This window comes from Tursiops truncatus, chromosome 3 (genome assembly GCF_011762595.2).
Source record: "Tursiops truncatus isolate mTurTru1 chromosome 3, mTurTru1.mat.Y, whole genome shotgun sequence".
Lineage (NCBI taxonomy): Eukaryota > Metazoa > Chordata > Mammalia > Artiodactyla > Delphinidae > Tursiops > Tursiops truncatus.
In genome coordinates this window covers 42648455-42670395 of record NC_047036.1, presented here as the reverse complement: position 1 = coordinate 42670395, position 21941 = coordinate 42648455, and the positions used below count along the sequence as shown (strand labels likewise).

The window sequence follows — 21941 nt, the reverse complement described above, 5'->3', positions numbered from 1 at the left end:
ATAATGATAGTAGGTGATACATACACTCTCACCTTATTCTGTAATCTTACTTTGAAAGTGTAACAGTGTTTCAGAGGAGGAAAAGCAAGAGAACTATTAAGGATGAAGTAGCATTGAATTAGCTATTTAAATTTATTCAAACAAATTTATGCTTGAACCTTATAGAGCAGTACTTCTCAGACTGTCAGTGGTGGACAAGGTCTTCTTTGTTGTTGTTGTTTCAATATCAAATCATTTGCAGACTGATACTTTCGTAAAATGCCACATTTTTATTCTAATGTCAAATGTCTTTAAGTTTCCAAACACTTAACTTTCAATTTCTGTACTTAGCTCATTGAAGAATCATAGTTAACAAACAGTTTGTGGATGGACGCCCATCCACAAACCACAATTTGAGTGGCACCCATGTTCAAACGAAGCGAAAAAATTCCATTTTATAAATTTGTATATACTGAATTTGATTTGTAACATTATTATCTTTCTTGGATTAGAATTTTTTAGACAACTTCCCTAGCAGTGACATCCTGTCCTTCATTGCAAGGATATTCCTGCTGTTCCAGATGATGACTGTATATCCACTCCTAGGCTACTTGGCTCGTGTCCAGCTGTTGGGCCATATCTTCGGTGACGTTTATCCTAGGTAAGGGCTCTTCTCTTGACCAGCAAGATGTGCCAAGCAACAAATGACTGTGCAAACAGGTCAGTTTAAAATGTGACTGATCCTTTTGCTATAAAAATTTGCCTAATGAACAATGAAAAACTTGCCTAACACCAAGGATAGATCATTGGTGTTCTTGTCCCAGAAGAGCTTTAAAAATAGAAGCCTCTCCCTTGTCCAGAATGATTTAAAGTTAATTCCTTCCAGTGAATTTATGTTAGCTCTGATACCAGTTATATTTATCTTATGATTTAGTCACTATTAATCTACTCTTTGCCAAGAAGTTAATAGTATGTAGGACCTGTATGGCTAATAAGAAGCAACTCTTTTAATTATTGGTTATTGATATTTACTTGTATATTTAACATTCATGCATTTTTACATAAATGATCATTGTTTAGGTTTGAAGGTGAGATACATAACAAGTTTAAATTCTTATTTGCTTCTGTAACTATTGCCGTAATTTTTAATCTCTTATTGGTAATGGAGGAGTTGTGAGTCCTTTTGAAAATCTGTTCAAAGCTAGTCACCCTCATCCAAGAGAAGTTTCCATATACTGCTTCAGGTTTCCCTGAAACTTCCTTGTGGACCCCTGGTTAACTCCTACTCTTAATTAAGTTTTATTATAGATTCATTCTAGTAAAAAGTACCTAGTCCTGACCTATTTTATTGGGAATAAATGATCTTAAATGAAGAAAACTTTTGGATAAAATTTGAAAAAAATTACATTTACGGTAACCAGCTAAACAAGTGGTCTTAACCAGTTTATTTGAAGTGAACTAATGCAGTCTTTCCCCTCATTTAATAAATAATTAGTTATAAATGTGTAGGTTTAAAAACAAAAAAGCTTTTAAAAGCAGAAATCGAGAGTTACCAGGCTTCTAGCATTGACAATAGCAGCAGCTACAGTTCTCCTATTGGATTTCAGTAAATATTATTCCTATTGTGTTTATACACCCTGCTCTATTTACATTCACCAAAATAAAATAAATACGGAGAAGTAATAGATGAAAAAAATTCTAGGTAAATGCCTTATTCCTGTTTTCTGCCCTTATTTTGCATAATGTTGGCTGTTAGAATGTTTTTTCTTCTTGTAAAAAGTCTGGAATTCCCTTTTGTGTTCACATTACATTTCTTCCCCTGCCACCAAGAAGACATTATCATTTATCCTACAGTTACAAGTACTCTACAGACTGCATACTTTGGAGCATACTTTTTGATTTCAGGACCCCTTTACACTTTTAAGGTTTATTTGAGGACCCCCAGGAACTTTAGCTTATGTGGGTTATATCCATCAATATTTAACATATGAAAAATTAGAACAGAATTTTTTAAATGTTTATTAATTTACTTAAAAAGCAATAATAAAACCATTACTTGTTAACATAAATAACATTTTTGAAAAATAACGATTTCCAAAAAAAACTTTCCTTTTACCTTTCAAAACTGATTAATGACATTAAAACTGATTTAATGGGGGCTTCCCTGGTGGCGCAGTGGTTGAGAGTCCGCCTGCCAATGCAGGGGACACAGGTTCGTGCCCCGGTCTGGGAAGATCCCACATGCCGCGGAGCGGCTGGGCCCGTGAGCCATGGCCGCTGAGCCTGCGCATCCGGAGCCTGTGCTCCACAACGGGAGAGGCCACAACAGTGAGAGGCCCACGTACTGCAAAAAAAAAAAAAAAAAAAAAAACTGATTTAATGTCTGATTTGCTAGTAGATCATTGGATTCTCCTAGCTTCTTCTGCATTCGTTCTGTTGTAATGTGTAATTTTTGTTTAAATATATGAAGAAAATACACCCTCCCAGTTGGAACAAGGAGTACTTTTAATAGCCTTTTCAGATCATTATGGATATTCTTCTTTGATACTATGCCAAACCTTGACAAGTGGTAGTTTTTTAAAAGTTAGTTGAATCTGAAACTCAGTTACATTAAAATCCATTGGTCTATCTTACACTTTGGATCTTTTACCCATGCATGATTTTATAACATCAGGGTTAATCCTTTGGAAAATATTGGTTCAGTGAGTTCTGTAGACCTTCCAAATGTTGACACACTTCATTATGCACACTTCAAAACCCACATTCATTAATATCAAAAGTCTTTAGATATTTATTGGAAAACTGTCGAGCTCTCATGGTGGCAAATACAAGCTCTCCAAAATTCTAGTTTTTGCTCGAAAGCTCAAATGTTATCATTGGCAACACAAACTACCAGTTGCTTTCCTTGAAATGATAAGATCATATCATTCATTTTCAAGAAAATGTCTGTCAAATACCCAAGTCTGAAGAACCATAGTTTATCTGCCTTTCAAGTAAAAATAGCAGTCTTTGGATAAAACGGCAGGGTTGTCCCCCAGCTCAGTTGCACAAGTACTTTCCCTCAAGACAGCCTTTTTACTTCAGTATGCAGCAGATGTGCTTCATTATATACTTGCTATTTGATCATACAGAATATTAAAAAGATGTATGTTCAAAGTATGAGATTTAATAAAACATGATTTTTACTCCTTTATCAAGGACAATTTTTAATAAAACTTTTTTTTTTTTTTTTGAGAGTGTTTGGCAGTAAAGAATACAGTATAGAATACAGACAAGTGAAGCTGCCTCTATCCATGCTAAGAGGGCAGCAGTTTACCCACCAATGCTTTTGCAAAGCGAGTAATGTTTTGTCTGATTGGAAAATAATTTTTACCTCAGGGCTTTCTGAAAGGGAATTGGGAACTTCCCTGGGGTTCGTGGTTACACTTTGAGAACCACTACTTTGGAAAATACACAAAGTTGATTCCTTTTACAATATAGAAATAACAAAGGCCCAACCAATGTCTCTCTCAAAGCTCTGAAGCAATTTTAAGGTTGGAGTTTCTGGATAAATAGTAAGATCTGGAAGCCTGAATATCTTTGTAATTCATCAAGATGGATGACTAACCACTTATTTGTGTAAATACTTTTCCTTATTTTTAATTCTTTCTGTAATCTTTACCTAGGATTAATTAACCTCTGATAACTTGGGCTCAAAATGTTGCTTTGATGTGTAAATTTGGCTTTTAAGGATCATTTTTGGGGGAAATGGAGTTATTTCTTGAGCATCATATTCCATCTACATTATGTTTATTTGTGTCCAGAATTGATTCCCAAACCTTGAATTGTTAACATCTAGTTCAAGTTATTTAGCAGATATTCTATTCATGGTAAATACTGAATAGCTTTAAATGACTAAATCTGAAAAATAAAAACCTGCCCATTTTGTCTTACCCCTTAATAAAATTTATTTTTCTAATTATAAAAGTAAACACTTTACAAAGAAATATTGTAAAACATACAAAATTTGTTAAATATAGAAACAAAGATTACCCCAAATCCCAAATTATAACACAGTCACTACACCCTTTTCAGTGTATTTCCTTCTGATATTTTTTCAAGTGTTTTCAGATTTTCTTGTGTAGTAAAAATCTAACTAACTTTTCCTCAAGTTGCCTAGATGGATTTTTACCATCTAGGTAACAGTGATTACTTATTTTTAATGTTTTTTAATATATTCCATCAAGTAAATTGTTACCCTGCCATATATCTAGGATGCTTCTGTCTTTTCACAAATATCTTTATGTTAATAGCTTTTTCAATTATTTTCTTATGATTTTCCACCCAAATGGAATTATGTGTCAAAGAATGTGAACCTTGATACACACTACCAGTTTGCTCCTACAAAATTTAACCTATTTATATAATTGCACAAAAGGGCCAGTATCACTGTCCCATCACCAGTATTGAGTACTATTGTTGCCTTCTATTTATGCTGTGATTTTATTGTCAAGTTTAAGACATTCTCATTTTAAGGATGATAATAATGAATTTTATTCTCATATTAATTGTTATAATTTTCCTGTTTTTATATTTTTTCTTCCTCCAAACTCTCTTCTCAACTTTTAGCATTTTCCACGTGTTGATTCTTAATCTAGTTATTGTGGGAGCTGGCGTGCTCATGGCCTGTTTCTACCCAAACATAGGAGGAATCATAAGGTACTGCCTGTAAGGGAACTTTGCCCCTTCATATATTGGTCTTTATTTTTATGCTTTTCCTGTTGTTGTTGTTGTTGTAGTTGTTGTTTTGATATAATTGTATAAAATTCCTGTGAGTATTTAAAACTGGTAACATTCAAATGTAGTTCCCTGGTATCAGTTAAGGTGCTCATTATCTTCCATTTCTGCTTATTCCTGACTCTAGAAGCCCCATTATCCCTTAGCCTTATGTACCTTTCCCCTTCTCTTTTTTGTTTTTCTCATAATTTTCTACTGTATTCCTTTTTCTTTATCCAAAATAAAGTTGTTTTTAATATATAATATATAACTTCTTGGGGTACCTCAAATGTCCCTAATATGTCAAGGCTATGTCCTAACTTTCTTAATCCATTTCTACTCAAGAACATATTTCAGTGTCGATTGTAGTCATAAAGTAAGAGTTCAGATCCCAGATGGCTCTTTCCTTAATATCCTTTCTCCAAATTCATTGTGATAGGTTGAGTAGATTGGGAATATATTTGTGACCTCAGATTCTCACGGAAAACTGAAATTTCGAATGATCTGATTTCCTTGACCTGTAGAAAGCAGGACTGAGTCACTTTTTAGAAGACCCTTACCTAAGAAAGTAGCAAGAAACAAAAGGGGAGACTTTTAGCCTGATGCTTATTGAATATAATGGATTTACAAGTTCCCATTAACCTGTTTTCAAGAAAACTAAGTATAGGGAAGGAGAGAAGAAAGTATAGGTTCCTCTGTCATGTGTTTAGGTATTTTTGTTACTATCTTTGATAATTATGCTGAATGCCAAGGAGGCACTCTCAGTCTTAAGCAGATGCTAGCAGTCCTTCAACAACTCAGAATTTATAATTAGTTTATAAAAGATCAAAGGTATGAAGCCTATCTCCAGATGTTTCTGAGGAAGTAGCCATAATCACTGAGATACAGAGGAACTAGGGAGATTTGAGAGATGAATAAAAAACTCTTTGTCAAGCAGATGCTATAAAGATGAACAGGAAATAATATTTTATATTAACTTAGCAAGTAAAATAAGTTTTAAACTCAAATGCTTTATGTCAACAAATGAATCAAAAACAATTTTATTGTAATATCAAACTGAGGAGGATTTAAATTGTACTATATTTACCATAATTGTAAATCAGAAAAACGCAGGATGAATATTAACCCAAAAGCTTTTATTTTGCAGATATTCAGGAGCAGCATGTGGCCTGGCCTTTGTATTCATATATCCATCTCTCATCTATATAATTTCCCTCTACCAAGAAGAGCGTCTAACATGGCCTAAGTTAATCTCTCACATTTTCATCATTATTTTGGGCCTGGCTAACCTAATTGTTCAGTTTTTTATGTGAAATAGTCAACTGTCTTCTCCAGATCTTTCATGGTGTTTTGAACTCTGACAACAGTTCCACATAAACTCACTTGTAAATGCTGTTGTTGCTGTAATTATTAATGTTTTCCTAAGGTAATTTGAAACCAAGGGAAATAGTGGTCCATTAATAAGTAATTCGTGTTAGAATGGGGAAAAGGGCAGTAAGAGTGGTCTTAATCTCTTTACCATTTTCATATTCACTCATCTCTTCATTCTCACTGTCTTTTCTGAGTAGAAATGTATGCCCCTAGGAAAAATCATGCTGGGTTTTGCTTTTAGAGATGTAGGGTGGGTGTGTTTATTCTGGCTACAATAATGATTCTCAGAGTGTCAGAGCAACTATGTTGCCAGATCCCATTTCTGTTTTATGTTTCAGTTATTCACTTTTATTTTATTACTTGCTATATCATTTCTGCAGTTTGCCCAAACCTTTACTGTTTTAGACAGTAAACCAAATACCTCATTCTAAAAAAGAAGTGTCCATGACATCAGTGTTAGTAGAGTGAATTCTTACGTGAGCCCTTAATCTCTGTTTTAAAAAAGAAAGAAGGGAAAAAAAAAAAAAGCAATGTCAGAACAGGCCCCATGGTCATGAAACTTATGTAAAATAAAGGAACTAGGAGAGAATTTGTTGCTATCTGACTCCTCTTTTGTTTCTAATCCAGTTCCAGTTCCCCAAGCCACATTTTGCATAGGAACAAGTATTGTCCTCATAGACCCAGGGGGCTCTTTGGCTTTTTGGACCTCTGAGGATTGCATAGGATGTGATGACAGGACCAGTGGGGAAGAATATAGGAAGCATGGAAGAGAGGGATATATGAGGCGTTAAGGGAATAGAGAGGGGCCAGAAAGAGTGAGGCCTCCTTAAAAGTGTATTCTCTGCTGAGGGTGAAAGTGATTTCTTCAACACAGGAAAGGATTACTTCTGTTCAAAGTATGACCTCCAGAAGGAGACCCCCTCAACTTAACTTCTGTAACTGTCAGGGTAGCGGTTAAATCCCCAAAAGAAAAACTATTTGGATCTGAGAAAAGGATTAGGGAATCTGAATTCTTTGATTAACACTCTCTTCTTTTTCTTTCAAACTAAAAGCTAAACCAAAATCTAAATCCATGTCTTTCATGTAATATAGCCTCCATGTTCAGCTGGAAAAGTTAGATTTCTCTAATTTTATGGTAACATTAAACAGTGTATTGTGTTAATACACATCCCAAGATAATGTGTAGATTTGTGTGATTTTCCTTCCTTTGAGAAAGACAGGTGAAATGGTTTTTTAAACCTGGTAAAGAGCCCCAGATTCAAGACCAGCCATTCTTCTTTTTAGCAGAGCTTTCTATCTAGTCCATAGACCCATACCTATACTGATGAACTATATTGCCTAAAGCTCTTTTTTAAAAAGTCTCATTATGAAAATTCTCAAGCATGCACAAAAGTAGAAAAAAATAATATGATAAATCCCCCCATACCCACCCCTACATTTAGTAATTATAAGACTTTGCCACATTGCTCACCTATCCCCCTTTTTTTCTTTTCCACTGAAACATTTTAAAGTCAATCTTCAAGTTATGTCATTTCATCTCTACAAACCTTAATATGCACTTGAACTTAGTTACGTTTATTGAGGGAGACAGTCTCTCTGAAGTTGTTTGTTGTTGTTAGCAGAAACTGCTGGTAGAAATTAGGTAATTAGAAAATGCTGCGTTATGTGTCTGGATCCCGGTGCTAACCTCTCTTAGAACAGGAATATAAGGCGTGGAGAAAATGTATCTCTGTGCTTTTATGACTTGAGGGTTTTGTTCAGTTAGAGACGTAGGAATCAAAAGCCAGACCTTGAGAGATCTTCCAGGCTTAATCCTTGTTTATCTCTAGTTGCCTCCCTTGTCTTTAAAAACTTCAGAGACAAAGTTGCATTGCCTTTTTTCAATGATATACTTGAATGTTTTAACACACAGAAAAGTGATTTGATATATTTTTGTGCATTTAATAATCAAAGTGAATATGAAAATGAATGCATTATTGATTAAACTGAAAAGCAACGTGATATTTGCTTCTTTTTTTTTGCGTTATGCGGGCCTCTCACTGTTGTGGCCTCTCCCATTGCGGAGCGCAGGCTCAGCGGCCATGGCTCACGGGCCTAGCCGCTCCGCGGCATGTGGGATCCTCCCGGACCGGGGCACGAACCCGTGTCCCCTGCATTGGCAGGTGGACTCCCAACCACTGCACCACCAGGGAAGCCCGATATTTGCTTTTTGTTTTCTTTAAGAGACTTGCTGATTTAGAATTTCCAAAATCCTATGTTAGACTTATACTGAATGACTTTGCCTCCTTAGGTTTTTCTTCACAAAACCAGCTCCTTTGGCCTATTAATTAGCTTGGTCGGAAAACTCTTTGTGTACGTGTGTCCTGGCTCACAAATTAGAATGATGAGATGAGATCTCATTCTGATCATATTACAATTAATTTTAGACTTTCTTTGCTGTCATCTCTTTGAATTTTCTGATTAAATTTCTTTCACTTTTTGCTCCGATGTGGTTAATCTTATAGTTTCTTTGAATTTAGCTTATTTAACACATAACTGAGGACGTTATAAAATTTAAAATAGCTTGTTTAGAGAGCTCTTCCTTGGAAAGGCTCTGGATGAATATGTGGTATACTAATACTGTGCCAGAAAGGGCAAAGAAATATGCTTTGACATTTGACACCTACGGGTGATCATCCAAAATCAGTTTCATCATCACACCCCAAAAATGTATTGGAATAAAGAATAAATTTACCCACAAAAAGGGACTGTATTAGAGGGAAATGTTCACTTCATTTATGCTAAATATATTTTGCAAATACAATACAGCCACTAAATGCAGAAGCAGAAGAGTTTTTGGTTTCTACTTGGAGTTCATTAGGAGAATTTTTTTATCTGTATTTTGACTTACTCATTTCCATAAATAATTGAATAACTACGATCAGGGAGGGGGAAATTTCCCCCCATCCCTCTTGAGTTCTTTTGGCTGGTCTAATAATTAAATTGACCCAAGACATATTAACGGGAGAAGGAAGCAAAACAAAACAATTTAATTTGCATGTGTAGAATTCTCATAGAAATGGGACCCCCGAAGTGACCAAAGCAAGTTGTTCATATATCATTTTTAGACAAAGAAAGATTTATGAAGATTTAAGTTATGCTAGGGAGCAAACTGATGAAGAAGTAACAACATTTGTTTATAGTATAGCTTTTTAAGCCTTGAGTTCCCTAACTCGGGTGATAAGGACGCTTTGTAGCCTCCTGGTATAGGGAGGATACCTTCACCTGGGAGATTTATTTCTTGCTTTCATGGGGAAGGGGGAAGTCAGAGTGTTTTTTATATCTTTTGTTTCCACCAGCTGTTTCTCAAGTAACTTTAATTCAAAATAATCACTATGCCACTGTGACATATCTTGGGGCAGCCTGTCCTGAGCCCCAGCACTGCCATGTTCGGTACTTTGGAGACGGCAAATATGTATAAGACATCACTCATATCCTAAAGGAACTTGTGGTCCAGTAAACTACGCCTACAGTTAACTATAATGCAAGGCACTTTCAGACAAAGAGAAACAGATCCCTTCCAGTCAGGCTCCTCAGGGAGGGCAGGTAAACGAAGCTGAGTGGTAAAGCTGCAAGGACACATTTTCAGCCTTCTCCTAATAACTGTCCAAAATTTTAGGTGATTGATACATTCGCCATCAAGTGGGATCTTCTAAAGTGTAATTGCTTTTACTTTGGCAAATTTTCTCTAAGATAAGTTTTATAAGAAGTATTTAACTGCTTCTGTATACTGTTTATTGTTCTCTTTGCATTTTAACACTGCAAGATTCACTTCTGTGAATCTTGGACCGCAAAGTACAATTGGTCAATAGGGGAAATAATCAGTAACACATTGGGCAGTACAAACAGAAAGATTCTATAAGATTTTCTCTCCAAAAATTTGACTTATTTATCTGTATTCAAAACGTCAAATGTTTGGGCTCATTGATTAGAGCAGAAAATATTGATGCTGCTTGTTTTCTTTACAAAGCACTGACCTGTTGCTTTTTAAAATCTGGTCATGGTGATGTGGTGGTGGTTTGTTTTCTCATCCCAATTCGAACGTCCAAAAGAAAATCCAAATCTAGCTGACACCTAAACAATAGAATGTTATATTAGTTTGTTGTCCAAAATGGAACGCGCACAAGGCAGCCTGGCTGGCCCCAGTTTCACAGTCGACTGCCGACTTCACTTCAGATTATGTAAACATGTTTTGCAAAACAGCTCTGACGGGAACCTCATAACCTAAACACTGTTCTCTGAAATGTAATTTGTTGTCTTTTTATATAAAAGAAGAAATTAAATCAAAATTATTTTGAAGAAAAACGAGTCTGGGATTTTGTTTAATTGAACTTTGCCAGGAAATGCCATTGCCTAGTAGCACTGACCCCAGGGTAGAAGGAGACAATCTTTAGCAGGGTCAGACTTCTCAAGTGACTCTGCATGTGTCACATGAGGTCACTCAAGTGACCGATGCATGTCTCACATGCCCTCCCTCATGTTCTAGATCCTAAAAAAAGAAAAAGGTATATGCTTTGTATGTTAACCAAAACCTAAAATGATCATCCCTTTTGGACAATAATACTGTGTAACTTCTCCCTCTAAGAGCATTTCAGAATGAATGTGGCACTTCAGATAAGTGTAGCCCAGTTTCTGGCAAAGAGCTTAGTGTCATAATCTTACAGAGCCATTTAAGGCAATAGAGAGCTCTAATCTTCTGCCTGCCTTAAGTAAAATTCCTTTTTTTCCCCAATGCCATTTTTTAAAATATTTTTCTCAACTCTTCTGCAAAGATAAAATAAGGCTGTGTCTTTTTAAAAGATTAAAAATTCCTCCATTCTCCTTATTCATCTCAGGCCATAAAGTTCAGGGCTGGGATAGGGATTAGAAAGAGCACACTCTGCAGATTTTTCCTCCTTTGGGTCTCTCTTGATATCTCAAGTAATCCAACTGTGTTTGGTTTTAACAGACACTTAATATACACTTGTTTAATCAATCAATTAATGAGGCAGGATTCCACTTTAATGGAAAACAATAATTGCTACTTTTTAAGAGTTTTTCGTTTCTACTTGGAGTTCAGTACCCCCCCCCCCAAAAAAAAATGGGCCATTCAGGTTCAGAATTAGTCTCTCGGCCAATTCGGCCAATATTTAAGTACTAACCGGATGCCAGACTCTGTGCTAAGCACAGAGCATCCAGTGGTGAACAAGGTGGATGTGGCCCTGACAGCATCCTTGCCCACCCTCTGAACTCGGGCAGCTGGTCATTTTCCAAGATAAAACAACTTTAATTATAATCACACAAAGTTATGTGGACAAAAACTGAAAGGGGCCACAGAAGAATAAATGTGGGTTACCTGTTGAAGTGATGAGACTCTAGGTGAATCATTTATGTTGTTACTTTATTATCTGCATGACAAGCTTTCTAAAAGGATGTCTGTATTAAAAGAAGGCTTGTAGAAATTTATCTAGACTCAAGCCATGAAGTAAAGGACCAACTTACAAAGAACCTTTGGGATGGGGGATAGAGGTCATTGGTTACAGGGCAGGTCCAAGTTTAGTGGGGCCTGAAGGTATATAATTTGTTCTTCCCTCTTAAGGAAAAACATACAAAATTAGGAAGAACCCCATACAAGTGAGGATCCCTTGCTTTAACGTTTTTTAGCTTTAAGGTAGATCATCCACACAGCTCTGGGGACGGGACTTAGAAGACTGAAGGAGGTGTAATGAAGAAAAGTTTCAGCACTCGAATATGTCAAGCTTTGAGTGCCTCCGCTACCTTTAAGAACTGCAACTTTTACTAGATCTGAGCCTTTACTTCTCAAAGAGTCTAATTGGATTTAGCAAAATAGCATGGGATACAAATTCAGTAATGGTTAATATGGGATCACAATAGGACATTTTTCTTTTTTAGAGAGGTTTTACTTGGGAATAGGTTTTGCAGCAGGGGGGTTTCCTTTTCACTTTACAGAAATAATAGAGTTCAAAGATACTGTTTGTCAAATACCTATTCAATGAACCTTAGAGATGAGGAACATTTTAAGGGCTCTTGATGCAGAAAACAAGCCACCAAGAGCAACATTAGAATAAGGTAACATTTATTTATTCATACTTCACTTTGTCCCAGAAGGGACCTATTTTCACTACAGTAAAGTAAAATCAACTGCATAATTGTCTCTTTTTTTAGAGACTAAATTAGAACTTTATGACACTCCTTAAGGAGAGGAAACTATTCAAATAATTATACCTTTTATAATTTTATAGTTCTTTGTAGCTTATATTATAGTTCTTTATTGTAGGTAGATAAAGCATAATTCAATGCAGTAAACGTATTGATGATTGTCCTAGAATTGGAAATGCAAATATAGAGTTATCCTTCCCAGTGCTGCTAGAATTCTCTTAATGTAACATGAACCTGATTATATCCCTCCTCTGTAAAATCCTTCAGTGCCCCAATAGAAAAATGGGCAAGGGCCTTTGTAACAGACAGCTCTCAGAGGAACAACTGCAAGTTAACATGAAGATTTAAAAAGTTCAGAGTCGAAATACTGATCTGTGCTAACGAATAAACCTCAAAAACATGAAAGTGAAGGAAGCTACATGCAAAAGACTAACAGTCCCATTCATATGAAATGTCTAGAAAGGGCAAATTTATAGGAACAGAAAGCGAAATAGTTGCCTGTGTCTGGGGGTGGGAGCAGGGACTCACTGTATATGGCCATGTGGAGGAGATTTTCTAGGGTGATAGAAATGTTCTAAAAGTGGGTTGTGGTAATAGTTGCACAACTATATAATTACTAAAATCATTGAATTGTACACTTACATTGAATTTTATGAAGTGTAAATTATCCCTTGAAGCAGTTTTTTAAAAAGTTCAACCTCAGTAGAAAAGTAATTTAAAATGCTTTCTACTTGTCGAATACTAAAATAATAGTAACTATTATTATTATTATACACTGACAAAGGTATGGGAATGAACACTCATACACAAGTGGTTGGTGTAAAAGTGGGTGTAAACTTTCTGAAGGTAATTTGACAACATGCATCAAAGCCTCAAAATGCTCATATACTTTGACTCACTTCCAGATGTATGTCCTAATTGGAAGGTGTGGATATATAAACACAAAGAGATATTTATCTCTTTACTATTTGTAATGGAAAAATTAGAAACAACCTAAATGTCCAACAATAGGAGATAAATTATAGAATACCCATCAATAGAATACTCTTTAGCTATTTAAAATGATGATGCAGATGCCTATATGTAATAAGTGTCAAAAAGATGTTTATAAATATAAGTAAAGAGAGTACAATTATGTATAGAATTTAAAATATTTGTGTATATATATGTATATATTGGAAGTTTATATAACAAATATGAATATTGGGCATCTCTGGGTATTAGGACTATTGGGTGTTTCTTTTCTCATTTGTTTATCTGTATTTTCTAAAGTTTTTAAATGTCATGTTTTATGAAAAAAAGCAATAAAATTTTTTTTTCTTAAAAAAAAAAATATCTTTCACTGACTTCTCATGACTTTAACTATAAGGATCGCTTTTGATGATATAACAAAATCCTTTGGACCCTCACACAGTAGTACTTCTGTTTTTAGTATTTATTGATGTATAAAAATAATGACCAAAAGCTACTATAACTCCTATACCACTTATACATAGCTTTGAATATATTCTTAAAGTATCTACAAACATTTAAACAAGCACCCGCCACCCCCTGCATACACACACACACACACACACACACACACACACACACACACACACACAAACACACACACACACACACACCTTTTAGACCTATTTATTTAGTCTGCATTATAAACTTTGAAACAATTCTGTGGTCTGCAGGTTGGGAAGGACCAACCTAGAGAATAAAATAGAAATGCTTTAGCATGGTAAACAAGGCTTTTTATTACAATCTTTATACCTTTCGAACCTCACACCAGTTCATACAAAACTACTAATTCTCTCTTATTCCATCTGCTTTTGTACATGCTGTGCCCTGAGCCTGACGTGCCCTTTTCCTTTTGTACACTTGACAAATGTTTATGTTTCAGGAGGTTGCTTGGAAATCAGCCTTAACTGCCTCCCAAATAGTTTAGGTGCCCCCTTTTCTGTGCTGTCCACTTCACACATGCTTTTATTGTAGCATTTATCACATTGTATTGTAATTACTGGCTGTGTATATTTCACCATCCAGAGGAGGAAGTTCACCTTTGTACCCACTGCTTCTAGCACATTGTCTACAATAGAAGAGGTGCCTGCAATCTTAGTTGAATGAGTGCACAGAGAAAGACCCAGTCCTTGCCCTTAAGGCACTCGTAGTCTAGTTAGGGAGACATGCCTGTCTAATATATGATTAGTCCTATAATAAAAGATGTGAATGAGCACACAGAAGACTTAGTGATTAATTTTGACTTGGTAATTAGGAATTGCTTTCCAGAATAGGGTCCATTTGAATTAAACTTATTTTGACAAGTTGCAGAAAGGAGGAATAAAAGCCTTGAGTCCCTTGTTACACTTTAGAAATTCATTTTGTAGAAAAATGGAAATGACTCACCAGCTACTCCCTGAACTTCCAGCTCTCCAGCTATCCTCAGCCCTAGCTAAGCCTGATTCCCACTGCCCCAGCTTCCCTTTCCTCTCATCTCATTGTCAAAAATCACTGACAGTAAATTTCCTTTTTAGGATGCTGAGTTGGCACTCTAATCTGGCAAAGAGTTTGCTTACCTGGTCAGACACATGTTTGGGTGGTAAGAAAAAGTGCTATGTGAGGGCATGGGAGAACTGATTTCTAATCCTGGCTTGGCCATAGACTCACTGAATAGACTAGCTTTATGACACGTTCACACTTCTTGGCCTTCAGTTTCTTCTTTGGCACAATGGAGGGAGGTAGAATAATTATACCTCTTTTACCTAATTTATATAATTATTTAGAAGAATATATAACACTATGTAAAAACACCTTATTAAGCTGTGATACACTGTACAAATGCTCAGTCTGGGGATTATATCATTACATTCCTGAAAACACTTCATGGAATTGGCCAGACTCCTCCTATTGAGGGGCTGTACAGCTTAAGAAGAGAAGCATGGCAGTGGGTTGGGAAAAGAAATCTTGTACAGTCAGGTGAATGGTTTTCAAGTGAGTGTGGGTGATAAAACATCTGGAAATCATGGAAACACAAATTATTGATGCATTTAATTACATCATGCAAATCAGGACTATTTAGTCCTAGTTAGTCCTGCCTTTTCTGGCAAAACCATGATTATGTTATATGTATACAAATAAAAAGTAAAGGAGATAACCTACTCCTCAGCTCTTTCCTCAGTCTAAGCTCAAAGTAGGCTTACTTGAGCCCTCTACTCACTGTAGTAGTCAGGGTTCTCAGAAAAATAGAACCAATAGGAGACAGGTAGATAGATGATAAATAAATAGATAGATAGATAGATAGATAGATAGATGGATAGGAAGGTATCTTAAAGAATTGATTTACGTGATTGTAGAGGCTGGTAAGTCCAAAATCTGCAGGGCAGGCTGGCAGGCTAGAGACCCAGGAAAGAGCTGACGTTACAGGCAGTCTGCAGGCAGAATTTCCTCTTCCTCAGGGGATGTCAGTCTTTCTCTTAAGGCCTTCAACTGATTGGATGAGGCCCACGCACATTATGGAGAGTGATCTGCTTTACTCAGAGTCTATTGATTTCAGTGTTTATCTCATCTTAAAAGGAACTTCAGAGCAACATCCAGCCATGTTTGACCAAATAATCTGATACCACAGCCTAGCCAATATGACACAAAATTAACCATACTCACCAACTTTTAAATCACAGCAGCAGGTTGCAAAGGGTTTCCCCCTCCCTTCCTTATCAGTTTTCCAGGAATTTCTTAAGGCTGAATGTCCAATGGCAATGCTGGGTGTACCGTGTTAGGAGATAGCATGTCATGTGATAGCAGGTCCAGCAGACAGCAGCTCTGAAACACTGAGAGATGAGGCCCAACTGGGACAGCTTGCAGGGACAAGCCAGTCCTGGGGCCAGAAGTGAGAGGCAGAAAGGGATCCTCTGGTCAGGCCATTGCTCAAGGCCCAGCAGCAAACAGTGCCCTCACAAAGCAGTTCTAATCCTATCCATTGGGCCCAGCACCTCCCAGGTCACAGACTGAGCCCAAAAGACAGCGTCAGGTTAAGTTTGAATGACAAACTTAGCCTGATGCTGGTGAAACACTCGGAGGCTGTCTTTAATTACAGTTGACTTTGTTCTCTTTTTTTCACATTTACAGGTTGTTCTAAGGTTTTCTTTAATTGTGTATCATGCAAAGGCCAAGTCTAAATCATCTCCGACAGCCCTGCTGCTCTGAATCCTGATTCGAAATCTTGGTGAAGGTGTATTTTGTTGTTTCTCTAAGTCCTTCTCAAGTAGTTCTCTTGGTTCCTTTGTTTCTGATGACCTTTTGTCTAGTACCTGGAGCATATTAATGCTCTATGGTTAATCAGATTTAGACTGCTGCAGGAATTGTGTTGTTTAGTTTATCAAGTTAACTCAAGGGGATTCTCTGCGGAAAAAAAAGCTAAGGTTCGCAGAGGTTCCCGTAGTTCTCAACCCTGACCGACTTCACTGGGCTCAATACTGTACCAAAAGCAGCCAAACCTATTTCCCCAGCACTACTCAACAGTTTGGAAATTGCCAGTTGTTACTCTCTAAGTGTTTTGGTTACTGCTTTATCCTTAACACCTGTTACTTTGTCACACGGCAGATGGATGCTCAGGAAATACTTGTTGATGGAATGAACAAGATACCTGGTAGAATAATTTGTTGTAACAAATCAAACTACAAACAAAATAGAAGAAAGTATGAGTGAATGCTTCTCTTGGCTGTGTATGGATAGAAACTATCTTACGTTTACGAGCCATGGAGGAAATCATCTGGAAAAAAAGGTGTAGATTTGATTACATAAAACTGTTAAACTTGGGGCTTCCCTGGTGGCGCAGTGGTTGAGAGTCCGCCTGCCGATGCAGGGGACACGGGTTCGTGCCCCGGTCCGGGAGGATCCCACATGCCGTGGAGCGGCTAGGCCCGTGAGCCATGGCTGCTGAGCCTGCGCGTCCAGAGCCTGTGCTCCGCAACAGGGGAGGCCATGGCAGTGAGAGGCCCACGTACCGCAAAAAAAAACCCAAAAAAACCCTGTTAAACTCTACAGATCAAAAAAATTATAAGCTACATTTAAAAAGAAATATCAAACTGAGAAAATATTGGCTACATATATGGCATATCAATGTGAAAGTAAATAAGGGGGAGAAATCTAAGATTCTAGTTCAAAAATGGGAAGAACATCAAAACAGACAATTCACAAAAGAGGAAGTACAAATGACTAACAGTCATAAAATAATAAAAACCATTTTCTAACAACTACTATTAAGAAAAAGAAAAAAAAAATCAGTGCTCATTACTGACTAGGGTACTCTAGTTGGGCACACTCCTTCATATTTGCTCTTGATCATCAAAGCCAAGATTTTAAAACTCAAAGCCAGGCATTGAATCAGTTTCTTTCTCTGCATTTTAGCTGTTTAGACACTACCTTAGGAGCAGTACAAACCAAAAGCCCTGGGACTTCCCTGGTGGTCCAGTGGTCAAGAATCCGCCTTCCAATGAAGGGGACTAGGGTTCAATCCCTGGTCGAGGAACTAAGATCCTACATGCCTCAGAGCAACTAAGCCCGCGCGCCACAACTACTGAGCTCTCACGCCTCAATGAGAGAGCCTGTGTGCTGCAAACTACAGAGCCCATGCGCCCTGGAGCCCGCGCGCCACAACTAGAAAAGAGAAAACCCGCGAGCCACGACTAGAGAGAAGCCCACGCACCACAACGAAGAGCCCGCCCGCCGTAACCGAAGATCCCGCATGCCTCAACGAAGATCCCATGTGCCGCAACTAAGACCCAATGCAGCCAAGAAAAACCATTTTTTTAATAAATAAATATCCCAGAGCTGTCTAAAGCTCTAGGCTTAAAAAAAAAAAAAAAAAGCCCTCACTGCTGCTGAAATGATGGGAGAGGGGTAGGAATACAAAGAATTGAGAACTGTAAGATTAATATTATAGTATTATTCTATTACAAGTAGGTAGGGATCAAATATATTTGATTAATTTGAGGGGTGTGATCTATATGTAGTCCACCAACACTTAATCTCAGTCATTCATACCTTCAATGAAAGAATCATCAGTGACTACAGAAAATTATGAAATCAGTTTTTTATATATATATATATATATATAAATTTTTTTTTTTTTTTTTTTTTTTTTTGCGGTACGCGGGCCTCTCACTGTTGTGGCCTCTCCCGCTGCGGAGCACAGGCTCCGGACGCACAGGCTCAGCGGCCATGGCTCACGGGCCCAGCCGCTCCGTGGCGTGTGGGATCCTCCCGGACCGGGGCACGAACCCGTGCCCCCTGCATCGGCAGGCGGACTCCCAACAACTGCACCACCAGGGAAGCCCCCAGTTATATTATTGATACTGCTTTTTATTGGGTATTGGTTTCTCAAAGGTCCAGAGAGAATGATGGAATATAGCATCAACTTTGTTATGTATAGCTATGTCAGACAATTTCTTCTTTCAAAATTCTTTCTCTTTCAAAAAACTATCAGTTTATTCTAATTAAAATTTAATAGTTTTTATCATTAACACAGGCCTCAAAACTGAGAAAAATTACAAATCATGTGAATTTCAGAATCTTTTTTTTCTTTTTGCTTGCTAATCACAAACCACAATGTGAATTTCTACAAGAGCAGGGTGCCATGTCACAAAAGATCAGTCTGGCTTCAGAGTCTGTTCTTATTTTTTCCTGTGTGGAGAACAGATGTTTTTTGTTGAATCGGGACCATAATTTGCATCTGGTAGGACAATGGCCCGTATTTTCTTCTCCTGTCCACACGTGGAAGCTACACTGACAACAGCAAGAGCTGCTCAGAGATAGATGCAAAATTTGGCTCAGTCAGTGCAAAATTCAGCCTGATTTTTAAAAGTAAATAATCCAGTTAACATCTAGTGAAGAGCAAACCAGCTAGTGGATTTGGAAGTTTCCTTCAGAATTTCTTGAAATTTTCCTTTGAAATTTCCAGCCCAGAGTATGAAGTAATTCCAGACTCTAATGAGCTTCAGAGGCCTCTCTGGCTGTAAATAAGAACCAAAATAATTGTCTATATTGGTTCCAGGACCTTCTTAGGCAGTAGATAATTTATTGTTTGTTATGCCCTATGTCCTGGTTTTCCCTCAGTGACTGATGCGTTCTCTTCTTTTTTTCAGATGGATTTTCTAATATTCACCTTTCTTCAAAATGATCCTGAAAGATGAGTCAGAAGTCCCATAACTGCTTTCCATAGGGGGAAGCTGGGGCCCAGAAAGGTTAAGCAAATTCCCTACCAGGGCATCAGAGGAACTCTAGGTTCTCAAGTGGTTATGGAAATCTAGTCAAAATGGAATGAAACTTCTGCTTCCTTAGGTTATCTTTCCTGTTTGTTTAAAATTAGATCCTTTCTATTTTATCAGTTCCTAGGAGATTGTTTTTGACACATGTAAATTTGGAGTCCCCTCTCATTGGAACCAGTTTTCTCCAGGACACCCCAGTCATTGGTTATGAGGCCTCTCCTCCTCATATAAACATAGCCCTCAGGACTTGCCTGGTGGTCCGGTGGGTAAGACTCCAAGCTCCCAATGCAGGGGGCCTGGGTTCGATCCCTGGTTGGGGAACTAGATCTCAGCATGCATGCTGCAACTAAGACCTGGCACAGCCTAAATAAATAAGTAAATAAATATTAAAAAGAAAAGAAACCTAGTCTTTTAAAAATAATAAAAAAATACAGCCCTCTTCTGGCCAAGCAGGCCATTGCTGATCAATGTCACCAATATTACCCAGAGGATGTAGAGTGACCCGTTTAATTGCTGGCCCTGGAGTGTATTGTGTATGAAACCCATGTATTCAGGGGTTTTTTGCTTAGTAAAGCTGTTTGAACATATTTACTCTCAGAGTTTTATTATTTACTTTTAGATTCCAAGATATTTTGATCATCTGAATTGAGAAAGAAAGATTTAACCTTGAGAAAGGAGAAAAAGTAGAAAGGGAGTTACGGGTTTTGTGAATTTTAGATTTTCCCAGGGAAAAAGTTGAAAAGGGGACAATTCTATTTTTAGGCGCACAAAATTCTTGAGCCATATGATGTACTTCCGTTTTCATAGAGTGAAGTTAGAAGGACTCTAAGAGATTTTTTTTGTCCAACCTCTCCACCTTACAGATGAAGAAACTGAATTCAAGTAAGTTTTGACATGTCTTAGAGCTATTTCCCTGTCATTGTGTATATATTTACCTTTTTTTTTTAAAAAAAGCTGTGTAACATTCTATAAGGATGCATCTTAATTTATTTAGCCGTATTTCTTTGAGGAATATTTTGGTTATTTCCAATTTTTTTCCACTATTATAAACAATGCTGCAGTGAATAACCTTGTACAGGTGTCTTAGTATTTACTCAGTATTTTTACAGGATAGATAACCAGAAACGAAGTAAAAATTTTAGTAGAAATAGTCCTCTTAGTTAATTGTACCCATGGCTGCATATCCTTGCCAACACTGGATATTATCAAACTTTTAAGTTGTTTTCTTTTTTTTCTTTTTTTTTTTTTCTTATTTTGGTCACGCCCCGAGGCTTGCAGGATCTCAGTTCCCGGACCAGGGATTGAACCCGGGCCATTGCAGTGAAAGCGCTGAATCCTAACCACCGGACAACCAGGGAACTCCCCGAATTTAGGTTTTTAAAATAATTTTGATCTTTTACATTTAGCTTATTGATCTATCTGAAATGTGATTTCCTGTGTTATGTGAGATGGGGGCCTAACTTCCTCATTTTGTCAATATTGAGTATGAGAGGAGGAGCAGAGCACTAGGTGTGGGAAGAGAAAGGAAAGCAGCTAAAGGCAGCCACCAGGTTACACAATCCACTCAACAAAATAAAAGCCCTCAGCTTACCAGACCTGACCCCTGTGGATACCTTAGAAGGCCAGTTAGGGACCATGTAGAACGGTTGCATCATGTTTGCATTTGGGGGTTTAACTGTACATGCTTTTAAGCTTCTGAGGGCCCAGATACTAGCAACTTTAGGACATTTTAAGAGATTTTTTTTTTTTTTTTTTTTTGCAGTACGCGGGCCTCTCACTGTTGTGGCCTCTCCTGTTGCGGAGCACAGGCTCCGGACGCGCAGGCTCAGTGTCCGGATGCGCAGGCTCAGCGGCCATGGCTCACGGGCCCAGCTGCTCAGCGGCACGTGGGATCCTCCTGGACCGGGGCACGAACCCGCGTCCCCAGCATCGGCAGACGGACTCCCAACCACTGTGCCACCAGGTAAGCCCTTAAGAGACTTTTAAATGTAATTTTGTCTACCATGTCAACAGTAAAACCTGCACTGTCTGTCTATCCTCCACCCAGCCCCCACTCGAGATGTAGCTAGAGCATGCTGCCTTCTGAGGGTTCCATTGCGTGCCTCATCCACACACAACCTCCAAGGATCTTACGAAAATGTTCCTTCCAGTAGCATATGTACACACATAGTACATTCCTGAAAGGATTTTGAAGTTTTTCAGTGATTTTTATTGGTACCCCTTATGTATATGTACCCAGCTGCCCTAATCCATAACACACTCTTTCTCTCCATGCTTCAGAATTCTTCTCAACGCAGTGCTCTGGCAGCCACCACCAATTGATCAGGGTTGACCCACAGGTGGAATCAGTTTGCCATCTCTAGTCTAGGTCATTGTTAGTAA

General features: G+C 37.7%; 1 protein-coding gene across 26 annotated transcripts in view; it reads left to right on the top strand.

The window, feature by feature from the left end:
- The window catches only part of SLC38A9 (solute carrier family 38 member 9), a 138805-nt gene that overhangs the window by 92778 nt on the left and 24086 nt on the right, over positions 1-21941 (top strand). For 7 of the 26 annotated variants that reach the window (XM_033852867.2, XM_033852866.2, XM_033852865.2 and 4 more), the window contains 3 exons: positions 492-640; positions 4588-4677; positions 5882-8106. In XM_033852867.2, the coding sequence (XP_033708758.1) occupies positions 492-640; positions 4588-4677; positions 5882-6047 (405 nt within the window). In that variant the 3' untranslated portion in view covers positions 6048-8106. Of the gene's footprint in view, positions 1-491; positions 700-4587; positions 4678-5881; positions 8107-16419; positions 17075-19436; positions 20933-21321; positions 21523-21941 lie in introns of those variants that run through there. The other 19 variants (XR_012330685.1, XR_012330684.1, XR_012330686.1 and 16 more) reach the window with 14 other exon arrangements.